A 25992-nucleotide genomic window follows, 5' to 3' on the forward strand; every position below is an offset into this window, starting at 1 on the left:
CTGTGTTATTGTCTAATTATTGTGCTGTATCTCTGAAACTAATATAAAATAATACTGAATGTCAACTGTAATTAAAAATGAAAATTTAAGTTTATCTGCATAGCTAAGTTTCTCACAGTCCCTGGGAAAAACTGCAATTCCAGGAAGAATTAAATCTACTACCTTCTACCTAACTATTGACTTGAGGCTCTTTATTTCCAGAGAGTGTACCATTAGCATTAAAATACATTGGCAAGTTTCAAAAGCCCAACATTTGATTTCTGACCAAAAATGTATTTGGAATTGAAGTTGGGTTTATAAGATTTGGGGTGGAAAAAGATAGAAGAACAACCTAGTAATAAATTGTGGGCTGCAACATAAGTTATATATTCTTAAAATAGTGGTAGATCATATTTTCACAGTGGAGGAGAGAGAGCTATAAGGGCTACATCCTTAAAACTTATCCTTGGTTAAATTATATGTAGAATCACTTCAAATATTTTTATTAGACGGCATGATATGTATTCTCAGCACTAATTTTGATTCAGGTAGAAGCCTGATTAATTTTTATTTCTGTGATTTGGAAATTGTGTTAAATATGTATCTAAACTTGAGTAAGTTTAATTTTTTCATTATTACTAAAAAGACACTGCTAACCAATACCTGGTGTATATAATAGCTGAGAGAATATTTTATAACCTCTGTATAAAATAAACGTGTGTAGGGGATTTTCAATACTCCAGAATCACCCATTTCTTACAAGTAGTTGGCACACCCAATATAAACCAAGACTATTTTAAATCAAATACATCACCTAAGGGTTCCTAAAAGGTCAAATTTAATTAGTCTACTTAAAGTTATTTAATATATTTGCAAGTAATGACTGAATTCATTCCCTATAGTCTAGAAATTCCAATATTAAGTTAGCTTTCTCTTGCAAATATTCAGAATTGGTAAAGTTTTGTTACAATATTTTTCTTGACCCTTCAGCGGTATTTGGGCAATCCAAGAATAAAACAAAATGTCAAAAGTACAAGAAATACACAAACAGTTCATGTATACCTTTGCACTCTCATGCCTTAGGTTGAATGTCAACTCTAGGTTTGTGAGAAAGTGATCAGAAAATTCGGGATACATATCCAAAACCTCTAGCAAGTCTTCTCTCTGGATCTTATGCAAATCACAGTATGTGAGGGCTCTTACATCTGCATTAGACTTTCCAGGTTTGGCATAGAGATGAACCATTTCTCCAAATATATCATTTTTTCCTTAAAGATAGAAAAGAGAAAAGAAAAGGAATTAAGGGAATCTGAATTTAATGTTTTTTTTTTTTGTTTTTTTTTTCTAAATGTAGAAGGGAACCACTGACTAATCTCTGAACTAAAAATTTCAAATGTAAAATCCATGGCCAACACACTCTTGGGTAGCAAAAGACCTCATACTAACTATCTCAGTCATGTTTGTTTGCTGAGAGGAATTTGCCTTTTAGTGCACTGGTCCTAGTATACACCCTATTATTTTCTTGTTTTGATTCTTTGGCAAAACAACTAAAATGCAGCAAATATGGCCTTAGTCCGCTACGCCCCATGTAAGGTATTGTCTGATTTTGTCAATCCGGAAATATGAGAAAGGCTGTGAGAGTCAGACCATGAACTTTCTATCTCAGGGTGGTCTCTGCAAGAGATGCTAAGCATGGGGTCATGCTGGACCACTTTCAACACTTGGAGGACTAGGGGTACAATTCAAACACACCCTGTTTCCTTTGGTAACCACTTTTGGATTTGCCTTTAATGAATTTGTCCACTTGTTGAATAAATCTAGCTATATTTTCTCAATGTATATAGTCATGGTTTTTTTTACCACATGGCCTTTACTCTAAAAGTGTGTCCTTGCCTCCTTGCCAAAACTGGAGTCATTTCAGCGTCTGGCTTCTGCTGGGTCTTCCCTGTCCTCTCTGCCTGGCCACATGCCACTTGCTTTTCCAGGCCTTGTTGAAGGCATGGATGACAATGATGGCGGCAGTAGCAAGGGCTCATTGAGGACTAAGTAGGTGCCAGGCACTGTGTCAGATGCTTAGATGCATTATTTCATTTAATACCTCAATAATCTCATAAATAAATGACTAACTATTATCCAAATGTTATGCATATGGAAAGAGGATTGAAGAATTAAACTGATTAGGTTAAGGTGACCTACTTCATTGGCGGAGGGAGGGAGAGAGTAACCATGATTAAATCCCATACATTCTGATTCTAGTCAAAATCTTTATATACCTCTTATGTTTAATTTCTCCCCAATATTTTCCCTGAATATCATGGCCACTTTGGTTTTTCTGTCTCTGAATGTCAAGAGACTTAAAAATTGTACTTGTGAAGTATGTACTAAATAACTATTGATAGATTATTGATTATATCACTTTTAAAAAATCCTCAATGGCAGTACTTTCCTACATATATCCTGAAGCTTCTTTTCATATTTAGAAAAAAAACTCCCTGGATCTGTTATTTTTATTTGTGTTGTGTTAAATTCATATATACCCGACCATGGAAACTGTCAAAAACTTTGAAACAATAAAGTTCCAACTAGTCAAAAAAAAAAAAAAAATACTGTAATGTTCTTATCTAAAATGTGCATTTAAGGGGGCAGAAATCAGATATCATATCTTTATAATGAAAGTTGATATTAGAGCAAACACATTAACTTTAATTTAAATAAATGCTTAGCTTTTTAAAAATAGAATTAATAATCATAATTTGTGAGGGTTTCAGGTGTAGATTTGGAGACAGAAAAAGAGAATCTCTTCAAATTCTTTATAGTTTTGATACCTTAGTAGAGGTACTGGCGAAGAAAATCCCAGAACTAAATTCAGCATGGGCTTTGCATTTAATTAGTTACGGGACTGTAAATGAGCAAAGAGTAAGCCAGTCAGCATGTATACCTTAACTAAGTTCACCCTGATGAAATTTACTTTTGAAGAGACAGATTGGACAGATGACTCTCTTTTGCATCCAAACCAGTTTATTACTAATTATAATCTTCTCACTGCAAGTTCCTAGCTCTATATTACCTAGGTAATGACTCATATCGTTCCGTCTGATGGCACACAGCAGGTAAAAGTACATGGCAAATGGGTGAAATTTGTCAAAATATAAACCCAGCTCAAGACAGGGCATTGAAACACTCTAGCCGGTATGTTTACAATATGTACATTTTATTTAAGGTGTTAAGGGATCAAACACGAATCCCAAATCCTCTAATATGAAAAGGAAAATACTGACTACTTTCATATATTGGGCCTCAGATGCTTCAGTAGCTGCCAAGGACAGAAAAGTATTGTAGAACCATTTACACATCAGAGAAAATGCAAGAGTCAGGAAAACGCATTTTTTTTCTGAGAGATTTATTTGATTTGAATTGAATTGAAATAAAGCTTTAAAATTACCCATCAGTCTTAAACTGTACTCATAAATAAATAGATCAGTCCTTTTTCCCCATCATTTTAAACTATGCCTTGTACCAGCTTGTAACTGAATTTGTCATCATCCAGGCCTAAAACACTCACCCAGAATAGCTACTACAATGTCATCTTTGAGGATTTCAATGGAGCCTCTGGATAAGAAATAAAGTGCAGTGAGGACATCCCCACAGTGAACCAGAGTGTCTCCTGGAGGTGCATGGGTGGTCTTGAACTTCATTGCCAAAGCTCGAAGGCAACCTTTACTTGCCCCCCGAAAGGCTTTGCAGTTTTGTAGCAAAGTCTGGTTGAGATGTAGACAAATATCAGCTTGTAAACATTCTGGGAAACCCTTGAGGACCTGAAGAGAAAAAGTAAAGAGTTTCATACTCCAGCGCACAGGGTACCCTCACTTGAAATAAAGTCTATTTCTTGTTCACAGAACCGCAGGTGTGGTCATCGGCACACAGGACTTCTTACAATACCTCTACCTTGCCTACCTTAATGAACAATTGCTTTTCTAAACATGTTAAAAATTTAACTCAAATACTTGATCTCCAAATTAACTGCAGGCATTCAGATTCAACACAAATGCTGTCTCATTAAAATGTAATGCCTACAATGTTTCACACTGCTACTCATTCTTGCATTCTGTTATTTAACATCATACTGTGCGTAGATATAGTACAATGTGACAATTAATAAGACATAATTAATAAAAGGCAGTACAATTAAAAAGACAACTTTTTGAAGGAATCTCACGTCAATTTGGATTGCTATCTCTGGTATATGAGTCTTAGTTATAATTGGTAAAAATAATCATCCTGAATAGCCATTGTATTTATAAAGGTCATATACCAGAGGGTGCTCTTAGTTAACAGCACTCAGCATTTTTTTTTTGTTTCATGTGCACATTATTAGTACTAAATATTGCGATAAACACTGAAAATAGAGAAAGAGAAGGAGAACAGCAAACATACTTTGAAAATGTGCTTTAGTTTTTAGAACTGGAAATTGTGCCAGAATTTACAATGCATACATAAAGCTTCTAACAGTGCTACTGTTTTGACAGCCTATTCAGTGATTAATTTAAAACTTGTAGAAAAGATTCAATAATAGCTTGTAACAAGTGCTACTCAATTTAAACTGAATATAATTTCATGTTATTCTATAGAATTAATTCCCAGTATTCAGTGGAAAAAGACACTCAACTCTTGCTTCTCTGTATGTGTCTAGCTATTGGGGGTGTCATATATAGATTTTAATTCTCATGTTGACGTTCAGTAAAAATACATTCATTTAAATATGTTTTGTGGTAAGAGGGAAGAGGTATTATACAGTGACCAATAATGCAATTTTAGGATTTCCTACCTTTTTGGTTTTACCTTGCTATTGTTGTCCAATATAGTGATTATTTTTAAAATTATTTATTTATATAGATAGCTCAAATATATGTGCCCCAAGGAGAAACTTCAAATTAGATTATAGCTGAGTTAACTTACAATTACTGTTACTTTAAATATTAAAGCAGCCACAGGGATGCTGGTTCGGTAGGGCCACTGTGGGATGCAGCTGGTCAGACTGATGGTGATTAGGGTGCAAAAGGATCAATGAGAGATCTGAAACACAACCACCACTGTTTCTGATCTGGTCTTTTTCATTGGAGAGTCAACCACAGAAATGGGTTAAGGGTGTTTTAGAAGAGAACCCACAGAATATGAGTTCTGGTCATGGATTTGCCACAGGTTGAAGCTTGTGCAAGTCACTTCATCCATGCGTGTTTCTTTGCCAGAGAATGAAAGTCTTTACAATACTGAAATTTGTCATAAGTTATCAATAGCCTGCCAATTGTCAGACACTGCTCACCCAGCTCTGCACGGCTGGAGGAACTCAGACTTTGTATGCTGAAGTTTCTGTATTATGTGGCTCAGACCCAAAAGAAATGAGCCTTCCTCTATCTGAGCTCCTGAGGACTCATCTGAAACCACCTCCCTTAACTGTAGCTTTCAGACTTTGCATGACTGGACTCCTGACATATTTTCTACTTGGACTGAAGACCTGTTCAAGATGTAACCTGCCTAGTCTTTGCCCATTTCTACCTTTGGGGGATTGGGGCTCTTTTCCCAGTGTTTTCTGGAAACCTACTACCCAGCTACTCTCATGAAACCAACCCTCTAGGTCGCTCATCCCCTCTACCTGTTGATACTATTACACTGGATTCCTTGGCAAGTGATGTTAGACTGGAGTTAAACTAGGTTTGGACCCTGATTTCCAAAATGGGCCACCTTATTTGGAAGTGCTGTAGTAGGAAAAAACCTAGCTCACTGGCCTCTCTGCATATGATTTACTTTCCTTCCCTGAAGCCCATGGCTGCGGTCTCAGCATAACTCTCAGATGTCACTAGATGGTTAAAAATGTAAAGAGAAGTACATCAAGTAACAAATTAGACATGCCTATTTTTCCCTTAAAATTTGGCTATAATAAAGTACAAAGAGACATTTTATATTTCACATAAATAGGGGAGATCTTGCTACCATTATAATAGTTGGAATGAGAATGCTGAGCTTATTGCTGTTATTTCTGGCATTTTCTTGAAATTCCTCAGTGATGCTTTCTGAGTTGGAAGATACAGATGAGACAGAGGTAGGGGAAATTTATTTCTCTGCGTGTTTTATGAGTTATGGAATCAAATAGGCATGAGAGGAAGTCCTAGTTTCATCACTTACTATTTGTGACTTTGGTCAAATCAATTTTCTTTTCTTGTGATTCAGTTTTTTTCTACTGTAAAATTAGTAACATCTACTCGACAGGGTTATGGTCACAATTAAATGCAATAATGTATGTGAAGCATCCCATGCATTGTAAATGTTGAATAGACGTTTCGCTTCTGACCCTTCCTTCTGCCTTTCCTTCCTACCTTCATTCCTTTCTTTTTGTCATAAATATTTATTGTTATTGAAGAACTGATATGTTCTCTTTAGCTCAAAATTGAGAGATATGACACCCATTGTGCTATTCTCTTTGGTCTCTGGTGAATAAGAAATGCCCCACTAAGTTTTGTGCTCCATCCCCTCAACAGAGTTTAGGAATTCCTTTCCTCTAGTCTCTTTAACTTTTATTCCCTGTTTCTGATTGTGGTAAATATTTTGGCTAACTTGAACTTAAGTGTTCACTGTGAGTCATCTTACATCCTTTTTAGAAGTAGGCAGTTACTAAAATCAATTCACAAATATGTTCTTGGAATTTTGACATTCTTAGAATCACTCACAAATACTTAAAGGGAACTTGGGAAAATTTTTAAACATCATTCTCTTCTCAAGTGTTCGTGTTAAATGTTGCTGTCTCCCAACTGTCATTCCATTAGAAGTGATACCCATTGGAAAGAAGGACCTCAAGTCGGAGATACCATTGAAGTCCATGGAGAAACCCTTGCACAGGGGGAAGATTCATAGATCTTGGCATGACAGACTTGTCTAGATTAAGTAGTTTCACCTGTGCTATTAGCCCTTACCTGATTTTCTTAAGCCATTTACATAAATCACTCAAGTAAAACTCAATAGAGGTTAGTATTCTGCAATTAAATCTCTTACTAACCCAGAACTTTGGATGTCCCAAATAAGTTAGCAGCTTTGGAATCTGGGTTATGCCTAAGTTAAGGTACTTTAAGAAGGAGAGTTAAGCCCTGGCCGGTTTGGCTCAGCAGTTAGAGCGTCGGCCTGCGGTCCGGAGAGACCCGGGTTCGGTTCCCGCTAAGGGCATGTACCTCGGTTGCAGTTTGTCCCCGGCCCTGGTCGGTTGTGCGGGTGGCAGCCACTCGATGTGTCCCTTTCACATCGATATTTCTCTCTCTCTCTCTGTTCCTCTCTCTCCCTCCCACTCTCCCTGAACAAAAAATGGAAAAATGTCCTCGGGTGAGGATAAAAAAAAAAAAAAAAAAAAAAAAAAAAAAAAGAAGGAGAGTTAAAAGAGAGGGAGCTGTAGGGAATAGAACATTGAAACAAAGAGTGGGAAGAAAAGGGAAGGGTTAAGTAGATATTTATCTAAGGTACTCTGTTCCATTGGTCCCAACTGTGTGGCCTTTCTTCCTTCCTACACATTGTACTTTTTTTGGTGAGGTTTAGTTCCTCTGTCAAATTACCTGACTTGGAACTTTGTCAAATAGCACTCAAATATTGGCCTGTTACCACATCAAGCAGATCTGACTGCAAAGAGTAGCTATGTCAAGTACAAAGCAGGACACACACAAGCTACAATAGGGCACAAGTGACTGTTATAATCATCTCCACTGCTGTCTATACAACCTTCTTCTCTGTCATGTTCTGAAACTCTGAGGGTACAAAACACCTTTTACTGTGCATCTACAGCCATTGTTTCATTGACTGAGTCTGAGTCCAAAGACCATGGAGCTTCACCCAGAATCAGTTTCATGGCCTACACTTGGAAAAGTAGTCCTCATTCTTTTAGCAAATAGTTATTATCTATTACGTATCAGACACTATGCTAGGCATGGGAAAACAGCAATGAATAAAACATGCTCTGAAATTATACCTGCCTTCATGTTTTTCTCTAAATGCCTAAATGAAAATAAAAAAATAAATTGTAGCTTTAACCAGAAGTTCCCACACTTGGATTTTCATGCCAAATTTGGATATTTGCAATGCCTCTTTATAATACTAATGGTTGTTTAAATGTATCCTCGAGGTAATAGTTAATTTAAGGTGAGTGAAAAGCTCCACTTTCACTTTCCTAATATTGACTATTATGTGGGCAGATTTTTAAAACTCCCTGAAGTTTCAGATATTTTTTTCAAGGCTGATAAAAATCCCATGTCTTTATTATGATATAAGTCACTTGAATATTTTATAAATGCAAGATTAATTTCTCTCTACTTGAATTTATGTAGATAAAACGCTTTAAGACTCTCAAATTATGTAAGATGAATAAGACATTTGTTCATTTAAGTGAGTATGAAATGCTTTCTGTGATGTTAAATCAACTCCATAGCTTAGGACCCAAAGATTAAGATCATTCAATGAAGAATTATTCAACAACTACAAAACAAGATAATATTATTAAATCAAAGTAAAACGCTTTGCAGAAATCATAGAGAGAAAAAACAGAAATAAATAACTATTCTATAGTAAGCATGTAGCAAATACCATCAAACATTAATTCAGAAGTATTTAACTTTATGCTAAACTTCCCTCAAATGTACGTATACTCACATGCCTCTAACAGAATAAATATTATAATAGTGTTAATATTTGCAATCATGTAGTACACAAATTCAAATTTTCTCTAAACTAAACAATGAATATAAAATTTAGAAGTGAATGGATGACGATTTAATGTGAGCCCTGCAACTTCTGATTTGATATCTGTGTGTTCATCAAGATGACATTGTCTTATTAACTTTTTGATGTGTAAATCCTTACAATTAAATATAGATTTATACTAATAAACAATTATACCACCTTTTTTATGTAACGGGGCTTAATGGAAATAGGAGTTTGGCTCAGGTCTATGTGATTTACAGTCTTAAACCCATGATTCTCTTCTCCCAACAGCAGATTAAGGTTTCCTCTTGTTTCTATGAGATTAGTCTCCGTGTTCCCAGCTCCACCTCCGTGTGATTAAAGAAAGTCAGGGTTGTGGGAGAGAAGCTTATTTCCTTATTCAAATTTTACCTGGTAGTTTATAGATAAGAATTTCCAAATACAGTTAAATATTTACAATAGAGTGTAGGGCAAAAGTAGGTTTATAGTTGTGAGTACATGAAACACAGAATTTATTTTTGTATTATTGTTTATTCATTATGGTATTATTTCTATATGAACAACTGTAAACTTACTTTGTCCAACCCTGTATATTGACAATAAACTTTATTATTCCTGCCTCAAAATTTAAAACACAAGATCCAATGTGTGCTGTTTCTTTGCCTGGATTGCAAAATGCTCTCCATGGTGCTTACACTTTCTAGTATCTGTTGGAAGAGAGTCAACTGTTGGGTTTTCACCAAGAATCTCTCTAGACTCCTTCCATTTGCCACACTCAGACTATCTTTCTCAATGTGCCTTACAGTCTGCCTTTAGGAATGTGCCCCTGCACAGCTACACTATGTAAAACAAATCAAAACCATTTGTTACAACATAGATCAACTTTCCAACACTATCTTGATAGGGGGTATCTATTAGGTGTCTGGAATACATTTATGATTTTTTTTTTGAAAACAAGCACAACAGTTTAAAACACTTAGAAAATACAATTAAATAGAAACATACACCGTGTTCATAGATAGGAAGAATTCACTTCATTTAAATGTCCATACTACCCAAAGCAATCTATAGATGCAACACAATTCCTATCAAAATACCAATGGTATATTTCACAAATCTAGAACAAATATTCCCAAAATTTATGTGGAACCACAAAAGACCCCAAATAGCTACAGCGATCTTGAGAAAGAAGAACAAAGTTGGAGGAATCACAGTACTTGATATAAAATCACTAGGACCACATGGTGTTACAGATGCTTTCTAACAATTAAAAAGCAAATAATGGTAGATAGATATTATTATAAAATAGATGCAATCTTTTAAATAATTTACTTGTCAATATAAACTAAGTATCAAAAAAAAAAAAAAATCTATGACCAAGTAAGATTTATTTCAGAAAAGCAATGATATCTAAAAGTATTATTTTCATTGAAACCAGCTATTACCATTCAAAGTTATTTTGGAGAATCTGGTGAACTAAAAAAGTCAATAATTTTAAAAAATGAGAGAGTGAATTTATCTCCTTTTGCTGCTGATATGACTATATACCTAGAGCATTCAAGTGTAAATTCTCAAGGGAAAACCTCCCCAAACCAAACCAAACTAAACCAAAAAAAGAAAAAAAAAAATTTCTATCTGTATGAGGCAAAGAATTTGTTAAGGTGGCCATAAATAAGATAGTTTTGCTCTGTATTATCTATATGCAGGTAAAAATGCAAATGTGTAATATTTTTCATTTGTTAGACTAAGCTATATAAAATGTAAGAATAATTTTAATAACAAAGGTAAGTATTTCCAAAAAGAAAACTATTAAGTCTTAGTGAAAATTTTATATTTTCAGATGTTACCCAGTGGTTCTCAATCCTGGCTACATAGTAGAATAGGTATGTAAAAATACTATGCTCAGACTTCACTACAGGCACTTCTGATTTGTTGTAGGGTAGATCTGGAGCACTCAAACCTGTCTGACACAGTTCAGATGGTTTTACTGTGCAGCAAGAATGAGAACTTAATATTGAATTTCTAAAATTGTGTAAAAATTAACATAAAATTTATCAGAAGGAAAGGGTTTGCAGCAGTCTAACAATCCATACTCCATCTTTCCCAAGGAATACCTAGAACAGAAAGTGACCAGCTAATGACAAACAAAAAGTGACCTGCTGCTGGCAAACACACTAAGGGCATGGGGTAGCTCCTATCTATGGAGTGTTTTTAGTAGAATGCATCTAGTCTAAATTGCTAATAGTAAACAAAGCTTTCATCAATAGATTTATAGCACATGGCTTTCTGGAAAATATCATTAAAGCTATGTAACTTCAGGACTGTAAGATGTGGGTGTTTAATGACCAAGAGTTTCATTTTGCTTAAGTATTATGACATTACCTACATGCTCTGTTTAGGAATCTCTTATAGTAAATTTGAGCCAGCACATGTACTAATATGGCTGTAAAGGAAGGATCTCCTTGCTTTGCTTATGCCTTATGATTACATATATTTTTGAAATTATTAGCAAATCTTGATACTGGTTATAATTTCTGATTTTTGTGAGCCAGATTTGACAGTTGATCTTTGGATTATCTCAAAAGCCCAACATGAAGTGTATTGTAATTGAATAAAATAGTCACATATTTTATATGAAAGAATAAATACTTTCAAGTAGTCAAGAAAAACAAGGTTAGTAAAGGTTGACCTACCTTGTCAGATATTAATGCATAGTGCAAAGTTACTAAGTAAAAATCATGATTATATTGGCATAGGAATGGACAAATAGAGCCAATCTGAGAGTAAAGATATGTATTACAATTATATCTGACAATTTATGTATTAATAAGGTGGTATTTTAAAACAATAGGAAAAGAATGGCTTATTAAATTCTACCAGTACTACCTTCTATTCATGTGAAGAAAATAACTTATAAAACTACATTTAAAACAGATTACAGAATTTTCTTTTTAACCATATAACCAACAAAAAAAAATTCTAGGAAACTGTATAATCCATAGATTTACCTTTTAAAAAAGGATAGCATGTCTGAACTGCATAAGAAAAGTTAACTAATTGGGTTAGAAAACTCTTTTGAATCCAAACGATTCCTTAAATAAAACTAACACAATGAAAAGAGATTAGAAATAGATTCTGGTGTACATTACAAAGCATTTATATTTAAAATTTGTAAAAATTCGTATAAAATGAAGAAAAGGTAACTAAAAGCTGTACAAAACTGCTATGAATAGGTAATTTATAGAGGAAACATCTTGACTAACCATACTTGCTTTATTACAACATTCTGGCCTCAGTGTTGGTGTTACCTACTGTTAAATATTAAGCACAACTCATAGATTAGGTCAATAAAATTAGATTTAGACTCTGCGCTAAAGCTCCCATCTTAGGAAATACTACTGAGACCCCATTTTCTCAGCACCTACACATTGTAATTCAAGGTCAGAACTAGATGATGGCTAGAAATGGGCCTCTGTGTGGAATGAGTCTGGCTCATCACAGTAGGTGTTTTTAACTACCACTAACTACATAGCTACTGATATATTTCAGTTTTGTGTGTGTTGTAGACCATTCTGATCTAAAAAGATCACCAGGAGAGTGGGGGAAATGAGCTACACATATATGTAAAAAATTTAACATAGCTGCAGAGTATTAAAGTGCACCATCTGAAGTGCTGGACCCTAAATAAGAAAGATTCTTAAATATTTCTAAACTAGGGGTAAAATTCTGTCAGGTCTGGCTCATCTGACCAATAGGAGTAAAAGATCAAAATTAAAAGAGGTTCTTTTGGAATATCTGATATGAAAGTAGCAATGACTATATATTTTTTCTATCCACACTCATCCCCATGGAGAGCAATATGTCTAAACCAAAAAACAAATAAATAAATATATGCAATTTTCTTGAGTATTTCTGCCTAAAAATATATATTCAATAGGTTAGATGACTTTCTTTGCTTATTTGCACCCTTAGAAAACAATTTAAAAAATCTGACATATTGGGTGGAACATTTACACATCCATTTAAAATATAAATAGCTAGGAAATGTGTCAGACAATTCTTCCATGAAAGATAATATTGGACATTTTGGAGAAATTGTGGATGGTTTGATTCCATTAGCTTTGATAAAAGTTGAGTTCCTCTAATATTAGAATTAAAATGGATTTAAAGTCATATTTCCAAGGACTATGTTAAAACTGAAGTCTGATGTCTCTCTCTAAATTTTTATTATTGGTCAAACCTATGTTGAATATTAAGTGACCTTAAACTGAACTGAGTTTGAATTACTCCTGTGCTCCTATTACTCCAAAGACAGTGTTTGGAAACACACTCTGCAGCAAAAGAAACTGCACTCTAGAGTCCTGATCAAATAGTACCATTATTTTAAAGAGTTATAAAACAGTATGAGACATCATTTCCACCTCCCTACTACTGTAAGAGGGACATTAACAAATGGAGAAACTGAAGCGCAGAAGTATATTCATTGCCTCAGTGTGGTGTTCCTGCAATGACCATTTTTCTTGTTTAAAGCCCCAGGCCATGGAATCATTACTTCTCTTAGCTCAGGGACCATTAAAGAAGCAGCATGGTGTCTGCTGTAAATAAGTCCTTCTTGATAATGATTACACATCAGGATGAAGTGACCATCGTCATTTGACTAAGCACATATCATATGTGACCTGAAAATACCAGATGCCTGTCTTATGCTTGATATTGTTCATGTCAGAGGGCTCCGGATGGTATCTATTGTTTTCAGCGGTATTTTGGAGACTTCAGGGTAAATAGCCTTCATGAAAAATAGAAACCACACATGCCTTGCCCTTTTTGAAGCACCTGTTGTAGAGGTGCTGGCTACGGTAGGCAAGTGTGCATATTAGTAGCAGATATCTTGCTCGTGAAAATATCATTATCTATCCAGTTTCTGCAGAGCCAGGTAATGCCTATCAGTTAATCGACATGAAGATGAAAACTTCTTTTAAAGTGCATAGTAGACAACTATTATGTTAATTTAACTCCTAACTAGTAACTAGGTATTTTCTTCAGAAAACTAAAAGAAGTAACCAGTCCGGAGGGTCACTATCATTGAAATGCAGGTTTTTGCCAGTCTCTATGTCCCCTTTCTCAACGTGTGGATTTACGTTTTGGGCCATTTGGACTCACTGTAGGGAATGGGTATGTGTCTCTCAATTTAGGTGATATTTGCAATACTTTCCTCAACCTGACTGCTAATTTTGAACCTATGATTTTTTGTTAGAATATTACTGGTCAAACAAAAAATATCAATTAAATTGTACAGGCTTACCTATGAAAAAAATTGTATTATGCTCTTGATGTCTTTAGAAGTGAATGATTTTATTTCTGAAGAATTCTTAGAAAAGGGGTTCCTGCCCAGTGGTGAGGTAGTTCAATATGAGGGCACCATATTTTTAATAACTTTATTTATAGCTCCATGGCTACTCAGTCTAAGTTTTTCATTGACTCTATTAATTAACTTCAGTATATAAAGGTCCATTAGGAAAAGGTAACACACCCTGTCCGTTTTGGCTCAGCAGTTAGAGCGTCGGCCTGCGGTCCAGAGAGACCCAGGTTAGGTGCCTCGGTTCAGTTTGTCTCCGGCCCTGGTTGGTCATGTGGGTGGCAGCCACTTGATGTGTCCCTTCCACATCGGTGTTTCTCTCTCTCTCTCTCTTCCTCCCACTCTACCTGAACAAAAACTGGAAAATGTCCTCGGTTGAGGATAAAAAAAAGAAAAAGAAAAAGGTAACATGGAATTGAAAACAATGTGGTGAAAATAAGCCATGCTATTTTATAAATCTTGCTTTATATTTTTGATGAGGTTAAATGCCACAAAGATTGTTTTTACCTGAGTTGCTGAATTGAACATAATTGAAAGAGCTTGTCATAACATTTCACTATGGTGTATCAAAACAGTCCACAAGTGAGTGTGAAGGTTTAGCATGATGAAGTCATGTAAATAAGTATAGAGAATAAGGGCAGCAATGTCTTGAAGTAGTAGAGTTAGAATGTGGATGTGGATATAAGGTAAGTGCTAGTAGCTAGTACTTAGTAGTAGGTAGTAAATAGCAGTAGTTGTTAGAATTAGTTAAGGTCAGTAGTTAAAAGTTAGCAGAGGCTACTCTGATAGATATCAGAGGAGCTGAAAAAAGAGACATAGAAGGAAATAAAACCAAATTTTCATTAAAATGCTTGTAAGAAATTACATGAGGTCTAAGAAATAAGAATTTCTAAGAAACAATATGCAATTCTTTTCCATTTTAATTGGCTTCATCGGGCCCTTTATAAATGTATGCTTTGTCGCTCAGAGTCCCCCTGTGGTTCTCAGCACTGCTAGCCTTCGAGGTTGACTGCTGATTGAAATCCCTAAAGAGTCTTCCTTCTTCCGTTCTGCCCCTACTTTATACCTCCTCCTTCCTAGGGAAGTAAGTTCATCTCTGCTACTGGGCCATGTAGTGAAAGGGACATGAAGTTTTCTCCTTACTACTCAAAGCCAAGGGCTCCACACTTTCTCTTTTCCTCAGGCCTGCCTTTCGGAAGCCTATCTACCTGCCTTGCTGAAGAATTTATCCCTCTTCCTCGGTCTTATTCCAACTCTTTCTACATCTGTTGCTCGAAATTGTCTTCATTAATACCAAGGCCAAAAAAACAAAACAAAAAACACACACGCAACAAAAACAAAAACACAAAATCTAACTCAATTGTTCTTTTTTTTATAAAATAAATTAAACAAGGTTGTTTCTGGAGCACCTGCCTTAATTCTGCCTTGTACTCTCCCACGTATGTGCTTCTATTCCTGTCCTCGTCTTTACCTGATAGGGTACCCTTTGGTTCTCTACCATCAACAACTGTACCCCTCTTTTAGTCCAGCAGTTTTTGAATAATATGAAGCAGATGTTCCATAAGGGAAACTCAGTGGTCTCACCCACGGAGCGAGAGTGGGCAGCAGATAGGTTAGAATCTCCATCCTCAAGCAGAAATATCTCCCGTAGTAACTATTTTGCATGGAGATTAAGTGACTTGTCCAAGATTTGTGGCATATTGAGGGGTCATTTTTAGGTAAGAAAGATAATTTGTCATTAAATGTTCACAAAGATTTCCTTTCATGCCAATATAATTTTAAATTTCAGAGTAATTTCTGCCACAGTTGGTTATTTCTCTCCATCTGGAATGATGTACAGACCATGGTTATTGGGTCCCTTCTTCAGTTACTTCAGTTATTCCAGGCTCTTGTGTACTATATGAGGAAACTTGATTCTACCCTGACATGGAAGGTGATGTTCAGCTCTTGGCAATGTTGTGACTAAAATCTATGTTGGATAATGTCAGAAAATTTCAGGTTGGGTTAGAAGACAGCATTGATTTGGGGAAATTTCTTGAGATGTCTTTTGTCCTATTCTGAGAAGGTATCTCCTTCTTCTTAATTAGTAAAATTTCTGGGGGGTAGAACAGAAAGGGTTTTCCAGAATTGGTCTAAAGACATTTTTGAGATAATTTTTACTATTCCTTAGACTGACTTGAGATGCAAAAGAGCACCTTCCTTTTACCAGTTTCATTATCCTGATCCTTTCCTTTTTGCACTCTGAACCATTTGGTTCAACTGAACGGGAGCCCATACGTGTTCCCAGAATGCTTTTGGTTCTGGAACATTCTGGCAATAGCTGTTTCACACAAAAAACAAAAAATGCAGGAAATAAGGAATATGGCTACACATTTTAGGTTCTTTCCTATGTTTCATGATCTATCAAGGAATCAAATGTTTTGAGTTATGAAAAATAATTAAGTCAATTAATACATTGTGACTGGACATCTTGTACCTCATTTGGACATGGCTGAAGAGCAAAAATGACCTGAAATGTTTCATGAGAAATTATTATTTAAGGTTATATTGAAATGAAATAAGGTGGAATGCTGATGTAAAATACAACAGTTTGATGTTTTGTTATGTATCACAATACATAAATTTAAATCACTTTAAATTATTATATTGTACTTTAGTAAACAACTGACAAGACACAGAAATTTTTAACAATATGTTTTTGGAGGTAAAAAAAAAATCCCCTTCGATTTTTTTTTTAACCTCTCAATAGTCTAACAGCATAGTTGCTTTTCTCTAATCAACTTTGTTTTGCACATTGTGCTTAATTAGCATCTTCCATTTGCTGAGTTTTCCGTTATCTTGCACTTTGAATTTTTACTCACTTCGCTGTCACAAGATGAGAAATGTAGACACTGTACAAACAAGAAGTTCGTGCAAAGTCAAGCTCTCAAAACCACATGCAAGACTCAGTGGCACATGGTTTAGAGCTCACACACTTTGGGGTCATGTAAGACAAGCATGCAGATGACAGGGAAGAAAAGTACCTGCATTATGAAAATAGAGGATGATGAAAAGGAATGACATTTTCTTTATGACAATTATCTAATGCAAACCGTATACCCATAACCTTTACCAGAGTAGAGGAAGGGGCAATAAGTGACTTTTTGTGGGGAGGGAAAAGCTGAATATAAATATCATGAGAGGTCAAGTCATTGTTAAAGTTGAGGATTTCTATTTTGTACTTGGCCTCTTCCAGGTTATCTTTCCCAACTTGCTTTGTATTTCCTCTGCTACATCATGCAAAGAAGATCAGAACTAACATTGGAAATCATTTAACAAGCTCTTAAACCTGACAGATAACAAGGGTGTTCTCCACAATTTACACGAGAATTAAATTGGATATAAATACCTCCTGTTCTTACCGGTGGGTGTTGTGATTCCATGTGTTAAGGTGTGAAGCAGACAGGAAAGAGATAAATCTTTCATAAGTACATTGTAAATAGGCAAGTGGTATATAAACCATATTTATAGGTAATAGAGTCAAACAATGAAAGGTAAATAGTTGTCACAAAATAGACTTTATCACAAAATATGGCCACAAAACTAGAGTTATATGGAGAGGAGAGGTACAATAAATAGGTTTTTTTATTACTGTTACTGAAATAATCTGGCAGTATAAAACAACAAAGTTGAGTGACATGTGTGTTGATCAAAAGTTCTTGATACTGCTTCAGGCAACCCAGCAACCCCCCAATGGTTTTTGATGATATCTTTGTTAAACAATTATATATATAAGTAATCAATTTATAGGTGTTTTCTTGTGAGATTAAAGTGTTATCCCGGTAAGATCAATTTATCAAATACATTTTCACAAGGAACTGTGGGCTATTTAGAAATAACTCATGAAGTTTGGTTACAATTTTGTTATAAAATGTGCTAATTGATTAGCTCTTCAAATTAAAAATTTTGTACAGAATGTCCTTACTTCTAAGTCAGATAAATCACATACACCAAGATAAACTTATTCATATATAAATATGTCTTTCAAATTGGGAAATATTTGTAATAATTTATATACCTGGACTGCAGATTTTGAATCTTTGTTTTTTTTTTGTCAGAATATCATTAGTCAAGTAAAAAAATATCAATCTAAAATCTGTTGTTTCACTTAGGAAAGTTGTATTATGCTGTTGATGGCATTATATGTGAGGGGTTTTATTTTCTGAACATTTTTAGTAATAGGCCCTTGCCCAGTGAAAGAGTAGCTATGAGGGAAGGTAGCATATTTTTAATCTTTTTAAAAAAATAGGTCTATGGTATGCCATAGAGTTTGGACTTGCTATACAATTTATCTCGAGCAATCAGTTTCCGTAAGCCACACAGCTAGGTCAAAGAAACGTATGCACTTTTCTTGATAATAAACAGAGCTCTATGGACCACAGTCACATCACTAGTAACTGTGTTGATTTTTGGCCATTGTCAGAGGAAGAAATGGTTATAAAAAGTGATTGCTGCTGTTGAATTTTCTTGAAAGTAATGAAGGAACCCACATTTCCCCTTTGAAAGGAAAGATACATTAAACCAGATACAGTAAAAGGGTACATAGTTAATTTTTCTAAATATAGAAAAGCTTTCTGTATTATAAACATGAAATTTCTTATCATAAAGTCTTTATGACATACTTAAGCTTCCTAAACTCTTCCACAAATTCTCAAAATGTCCTATTTTTTTTTAATAGTGCTAACCTTGGGTCTCTGTTTGGGGGTATCAGAGTGATTACTGTTTACTGGCCAAATCTTAATGCAAATGGGTCCAGCTCTTTTTTGGGAATGCTGGTAGCTGGGCCATTTGGTGAAAACCCAAGTCTCAGCTTAGCAATGCTCTCTAAACAGAAATGGGAACACTACTGTACACAGTTATATCAGTTTGCATCATGTTATAATGCCTTTGCCACACAGTATAACTAGAATATAGCACCATGCAATGCCATGAATTGAAAATGAGAGACTATCTCCAGGGGAGAAAATAAACATCTGAGAGAGAAAAACAAAAGCAAGGGGTTCAAAGCTGGTGAGACTAGCTTTTCCATTTTGGCTGTAGCTAAAATGCCTAGGATACTTCTGTTTTGGAAAGAGAAATACATACCATATTCATGTCAATGCCATTGGTGTAAGTCCACGCATGTTGGAAATACTCTTCGAGCCGTTGCCTCAGAGGATTGGGAATTTGGTGAAAGCGAATGAACTCTTTAACTCGCAGCATCTGCATGTGGTACCTGGCAGTCCCCGAGTACAGTCTTTGGATAATTGCAGATACATTCCCAAAAATGCTTGCATACATTAGTGCTGGATTGGATAAAAAACAAAGTTACGGGGGAAAATTGCACGTGGGTATATTATATCTTGTCAGAATCTCAAGTATGTTGATTTTTCACTATCTGAATCCAGTTATGAGGATTTACCATTGGCCCCTGGAGGAAAAAAAGTTTTTTTTTAATTTTTTAATGTTGATAAATCTGGAAAGAAAAAATATCTAAATTCCTGATGGATTCTAAATTAAAAGTAAAAGCTCAGCTTGTTTACAATATCAACCTGTAAGCTAGAATGTTGATTAGAGATAAAATGCATTTAGAATAAATATTTTGATTGTAATGAATAAGAAGGTATAATCACACGGTTGCCATATATATGTTTTCTGGAACTGGAGTTAAAATGTTAATTTTTAAATTGTAATATCTCTGCCTCTCAGCCTCAAAACTAACCTTAAAATATTTTTAAAAATCTACCAGAATCTTAAGATTATTGTGAATACTTTGAATGTGCTAAGGAATAAAAAATTGTTTTAAAGAATTTATACTTTCCTTAGAGTACTTCTATATAATTTTTAATCTATTAAAATTCATTTAACAGTATTTTTGCATGAGAAATATATCTGTGGCTTAGAATATGAGAATATTGTTTAATTTTTTATAGAGAAAAATAGACTACATCTTTGTTATTTCACCTATGGGAAGAAAAAAACTGTTATAACAACTCTTTCTATATATTTAATATTTACACTTAGGTGGAACACCCTTTTCAGTGCTTTGTGGGCTAAATGGTTCTAGTTTAACAAGGTTTTTAAGCCATCTTCTCTTGTTTATTATGTTTGCATTCAGTTTCTGATAATCCTAAAAAATGCTACAATCTAGAGAAAATAACATCATGGTCTGGCCAGTGTGTCAGTGGTTGAGCGATGACCCCTGCACCAAGAGGCTGCCGGTTCCATTCCTGGCCAGAACACATGCCCAGGTTGTGGGCTTGATCCCCAGTTGGGGGCATTCAGGAGGCGGCCAATCGATGTTCTCTCTCATCAATGTTTCTATCTCTCTCTCCCTCTTCCTCCCTCTCTCTCTAAAATCAATAAAAAAATAAATAAATTTTAAAAAAGAAAATAACATCATGATACATGGTTTCTACCTTAAATGTTGGATGTGTCAGAACATTAGAGAGAACTTAACAGATGTTTAAGGCACTGAAACTGCAGTATACTAAGCAGGTCGGTAAAAAATAAAATTTAAAGTATTTGACTCAATTATATTCAACCAACGCATTTTTTTCCCAATATTTTCCCAAATATTTTATAAAATATTTCCTGTATAAACCAGGTAATTATTTCAAAGTAGATTTTGGCCAAGTTCAAGGTGTTTTTTTGTTTGTCTGTTTGTTTTTTTGTGGTATGTGCCCCTAGCAGAAACCGAACCCGGGACTCTCTGGTCCTCAGGCCAACGCTCAACTGTTGAGCCAAACTGTCCAGGGCTCAAGGTGTTTTAAAGTGACTTTTCTTGGTCATTTGCTTTCTCTTCCATCTTATTTTTATCTCTTGGATAATATGGTCCTTGTTCATTGCAGCCGTCCCTACTAAGAGAATGTCCCAGAGAAAGGGGTGGGCCTTTGCTTTTATTTCTTTAAAAGGATGAAAGTTGGGGCCATCTGTAGTGAGGCTGAGGCATGATGTGTGGGAGGCAGTCCGTCTCAGTAAGGCAGACACACTGTTTAGGCCATATCTCCACAGCAAATGGACGTGAGGCTAACTTCAGTAAATGAATTGTTGATTAAGAAGGGAGTTAGCAATACTTGCCTGAAACTGATCCTTGTGATCCAAGGAGATTCACGTGAAAAACATATTTTACTTTTCCTAATTGTAGTGTTGGAAATATTTATACATGCTGTTAAGTCTCCAAAGCACCTATCATATGCTCAGGAAATAGTACAGATTAAATTCTCTTAATCAGAGGGCACATAATCAACTCTAGTTATTTTACCTAAACCGCATCATTACTTGGAAAACATTCTTATTTCATATTTAATAAGTAATGTGGTTTTATATTTATATTGTCATAAGAAGGAACCAAAACATTAGTTTGGGTAATAAGCAGGTATTTCTACTCATTGACAAGATGGTAAAATCTAGGTTAAAAATACATAGTTGAATACGTGAAAGACCTACATTTCTCTTAAATTCTATGCTGATGGCTTCTTAAATTATAATAGAGACATGATCTTTTTTTTTTTAAGAAGCAAATAGAGCTAAAGACTGTCAGCAAGAGAGAACACAAAATGACTATATTCTATACACATCATTTAGTTAGTGCCCATGAATCGGCATAAAATACTAGTCAAGAGCACGTTGCAGTAATATTCACAGGCATTTCTTTCCTAACTCACTATTTTATTTAGCTTTCTTTAATAGGGAGTTCTTATTTCATCAAAATGATTTGCTTCAGGTTTAGATAGTGTAAAAAAACCCACATTTTTCTTAAAACTCCTTCAGCATACTACACCCAAATCTGATATGCTAAGCAACTTGAATTTAGATGGTCATTGGGAATTAGATGAAACGTGCGGCAGAACAAATACACTTGCTTTCAAACTTAAAAAAATAGTAACTTAAAATTTTTATTGATATGTAATTTACACATAATAAAATAACTGTTTTAAATGTATAGTTTAGTTGCTTTTGACAAATGTATACAGTCCTGTAAACACGATCAATACATAAAACATTTCCATGACCCCAACGATGTCCTGCATCCCTTGGCTTTCGGCCTGCTCATTTCAGACCCCAGGCGACTACCGAGGTCCTTTATGTCATTAAAGCTTAGTTTCCGTTTCCTGGAATTTCATATCAATAGACTCAAAATGTACATGTTAATTTGTGTCTGACTGCTTTTGCTCAACAATATGTTTTGGAGATTCATTTTGTTGTGTGTATCAGTAATTTATTTATTTATTTATTTTATCACTCAGTAGATTTGTCTTGTATGGCTATACCACAGTTCCTTCTATAGCTCAAAATCTCACTGTTTCTAGTTTTGGGCTATTATGAATGAAACTGCCATGAACATTTGTGCACAAATATTTGGGCATACTTTCATCTCACTAAAAGTGGAATTGCTGAAGTGTATGGTATGTTTAACTTTATAAGAAACTGCCAAATTATTTCCCAAAATTGTTACACTCCCTCCAGCAATATAGGAGAATATCAGTTGGTTACCACCTTTCCGACACGTCGTATTACCAATCTTTCATTCGAGCCACTGTAATGAGTATACAATATCTCATTAGGGCTTTAATTTGCATTTCCCAGTCAAATAATAACATGGTTTATGTATGTGTTGGCCATTCATATATCATCTTTGTGAAATGTTTCTATAAATCTTTTGCTCATTTTTAAATTGAGTTGCCTTCTTATTATAGTGTTATTGTAATTCTTTATCTATTCTGGACACAAATCTGTTTTTATATCTAAGTATTGAGAATTTTTTTTAGTCTATCACTTAATTGTTCCTTAACAGCATCTTTTAAAAAGTTCAAGTTACTAATTTTGATTAAATAAAATTTATCAATTTTTATTTTGTGGCTCAGGATTATTTTTTGTTTGTTTCAGTTTTGGTAGTTTGTATCATTCAAAGAGTTTGTCCATTTTATCTAAACTGTCATATTAATTATCATAAAGTAATTCATAATATTATTTTATTATCCAATTAATGTCTTTATAATTTGCAATAATACCTTTTCTGTCATACGAGATATTGGTAACTTACGACTTCTCTCTCTCTTCAGTCTAATTGGAGGTTTATCAATTGTATTGATCTTTTAAAAGAACCAGAATTTACTTCCACTGATCTCTAGTTTTTGTTTCATATTTTACTATTTTTTGCTATTTCTCATTTCTTTCCTAATACTAATATTAAGTTTAATTTGCTTTATTTTCTTTTTAATGTAGAAGCTTAAATCTTTGATTTTAGAACTTTCTTTTAAAAATAAAAACACTTAAAACTATACATTTTACTCCAATCACTGTTATAGCTTATACATTTTGATACATTTTATTTTCATTTTAATTCAGTTCAAATTATTTTCTCATTTTCTATGAATCATGGGTTATTTCATGTATATTACTTCATTTCCAAATATTTGGGGATTTTTCAAACATGTATTGTTCTTTTTTTTCTTTAACTTTTTAATTTTTTTTTTACTATTTTTTGTTGCTGTTTCTCCTGTGTTCAAAGAAATATTCTGTACAATTTAATACTTTCAAATTTATTAAGATTTCTTTTTGAGTCCAGAATACGATCTGTCTTGGTAACTTGCTATATTTCACTGATTTTCTGTCTACTTATTTTAAGTGCTGATAGAGAAGTGTTGTAATTGCTAACTATAACTGTGGATTAGTCTTGTAAATTTGTATATTTCTCCTTTAGATTCTGTCACTTTTTGCTTGATTTAAGGTAATATTCTGTAATTGTGGGCATACATATTTAAGACTGTGGTGTTTACTTTATCTTTGGTAATAGTCCTTGTCCTCAAGTCTTCTTTAAAATCAGTACAGTTCTTTATATTTTTCTCATGATTAGTATTTGTATGTACATATTTTTAAATCTTTTTCTTTTACCTAAGTCTTTATATATTAAAAAAATTTTTTTTCTGTATTGATTTTTTTGAGAGAGAGAGGAAAGGAGAGGGAAAGATAGAAACATCGATGAGCGAGAACATCAATTGGCCGCCTCCTGCATGCCCTCCACTGGGGATCGGGCCCACAACCTGGGCACGTGCCCTGACCAGGAATCAAACCCGTGACCTCTGGGTACATGGGCAGATGCTCTACCACTGAGCCACACCAGCTGGGCTAAGTCTTTATATTTTCTTTAGACAGCATATGATTAAGCCTATAAAAAATAGTCTGACAATTTTTCTAATTCAAAAAACATCTAAATCACTTATATTTAATGTAACTATTAATATGGTTGGGTTTAAATCTACCATCTTGCTATTTGTTTTCTATGGTTCCTTTTTAAAAAAAATTTCTTGCACCCTGGCCGGTTTGGCTCAGTGGTTAGAGCATTGGCCTGCAGTCCCGAGAGACCCAGGTTCGGTTCCCGCTAAGGGCATGTACCTCGGTTGCAGTTTGTCCCCGGCCCTGGTTGGGTTGTGTGGGTGGCAGCCACTCGATGTGTCCCTTTCATGTGATGTTTCTCTCTCTCTCTCCCTCCCACTCTATCTGAACAAAATATAAAAAAATATCCTCGGGTGAGGATAAATCTTTAAAAAAAATAAATAAATAAAAATAAAAAATAAAAAAAATTTCTTGCTTTCTATGAATTTATTATTTTTTATTATTCCATTTTATTTTTCTTATTGGCTCATTAACTGTGTTGTAGGATTTACAATATGCAGTTTTTATTTATCATTATGTATTATAATATATACATATATTTCATGTATAATGTAGTAATCTTACAATAATATACTTCCATGTCCCATTCTCATTTTTTGTGCCATCATAATCACAATTTTTACTTCTACATATGTTATAAACCTACAAACTATGTCATTATTTTTGCTTTAAATAATTATTTTGGAAGACATTTAAAAATGAGAAAGAAATCTTTTCCATTTAACCACATACTTAACATTTCTAGGGTTCTTCATTCCTTTTCATTGATCTAAATTTTCATCTGTTATCATTTTGCTTTCACTTGAAGAACCTTATAATTTCTTGTAGTCTACTCATAATGAATTATGTCAGGTTTTGTTTATCACTTTTGAAGGATAGTTTAAATGAACAGAAATTTCTATGTTAACCGATTTTGTTTTTCTTTAAGCACTTTAAAGATTTAATTCCAGCCCTGGCCAGTTTGGCTCAGCGGTTAGAGCATCGGCCTGCGGTCCTAATAGACCCGGGTTCGATTCCTGCTAGGGGCGCGTACCTTGGTTGCAGTTTGTCCCCGGCCCTGGTTGGTCGTGCGGGTGGCAGCCACTCGATGTGTCCCTTTCACGTCGATGTTTCTCTCTCTCTCTCTCTCTCTCTCCCTCCCCTCTACCTGAACAAAAAATGGAAAAATGTCCTCGGATGAGGATGATAAAAAAAAACAAAAAACAAAATATTTAATTCCATTGTCTTTTGACTTGCATTATATCTAATAAGAAATATGCTATCAGCCTGATGTTTTTTCTCTGTTCATTACATGTCTTTATTTTTCACCTCTAATTGTTTTTTTAAGATTTTTTTACCTCTTTATCATTAGTTCAGTTTTTTTATTGTAATGAATCTTTGTGTGTGTGTGTGTGTGTGTGTGTGTGTGTGTTATTTGTTTGGGATTCACTGAACTTCTTGCGTCTATAGTTTATAGTTTTTGTCAATATTGGAATTTTTACAGCCATTTCATAAACATTTTTTTTCTGCTTCCCTCCTCCATTTTCTGGAAGTCCACACACACATTGTTCAAGTGTTTAGTATTCTCTGTTACTTCCATCACCTCTGTCAACTCCAGCTGTAGGTTAACAAAAATGTTTTTCCTCCGGCTTATGGGTTACATTTCTTATTTCTTAGCACATCTTTTAATTCTTTAATAGGTGATGGGCATTGCAAATTTCTCACTGTTCATTGCGGTATAGTCTTTGCCT

The 25992-nt window shown here is 34.5% G+C and overlaps 1 protein-coding gene across 2 annotated transcripts in view; it reads right to left on the reverse strand.

Annotated features, from left to right (window-relative positions):
* The window catches only part of KCNH7 (potassium voltage-gated channel subfamily H member 7), a 444235-nt gene that overhangs the window by 29771 nt on the left and 388472 nt on the right, over positions 1 to 25992 (reverse strand). Inside the window, exons 9-11 of one of the 2 annotated variants that reach the window (XM_036254388.1) lie at positions 19190 to 19389; positions 3542 to 3794; positions 1042 to 1247 (exon numbers count right to left, since the gene is read on the reverse strand). In XM_036254388.1, the coding sequence (XP_036110281.1) occupies positions 1042 to 1247; positions 3542 to 3794; positions 19190 to 19389 (659 nt within the window). Of the gene's footprint in view, positions 1 to 1041; positions 1248 to 3541; positions 3795 to 19104; positions 19390 to 25992 lie in introns of those variants that run through there. The other variant, XM_036254389.1, reaches the window with a different exon arrangement.

The sequence above is a fragment of the Molossus molossus genome, unplaced genomic scaffold (genome assembly GCF_014108415.1).
Source record: "Molossus molossus isolate mMolMol1 unplaced genomic scaffold, mMolMol1.p scaffold_m16_p_11, whole genome shotgun sequence".
In the NCBI taxonomy this organism is placed as follows: Eukaryota; Metazoa; Chordata; class Mammalia; order Chiroptera; family Molossidae; genus Molossus; species Molossus molossus.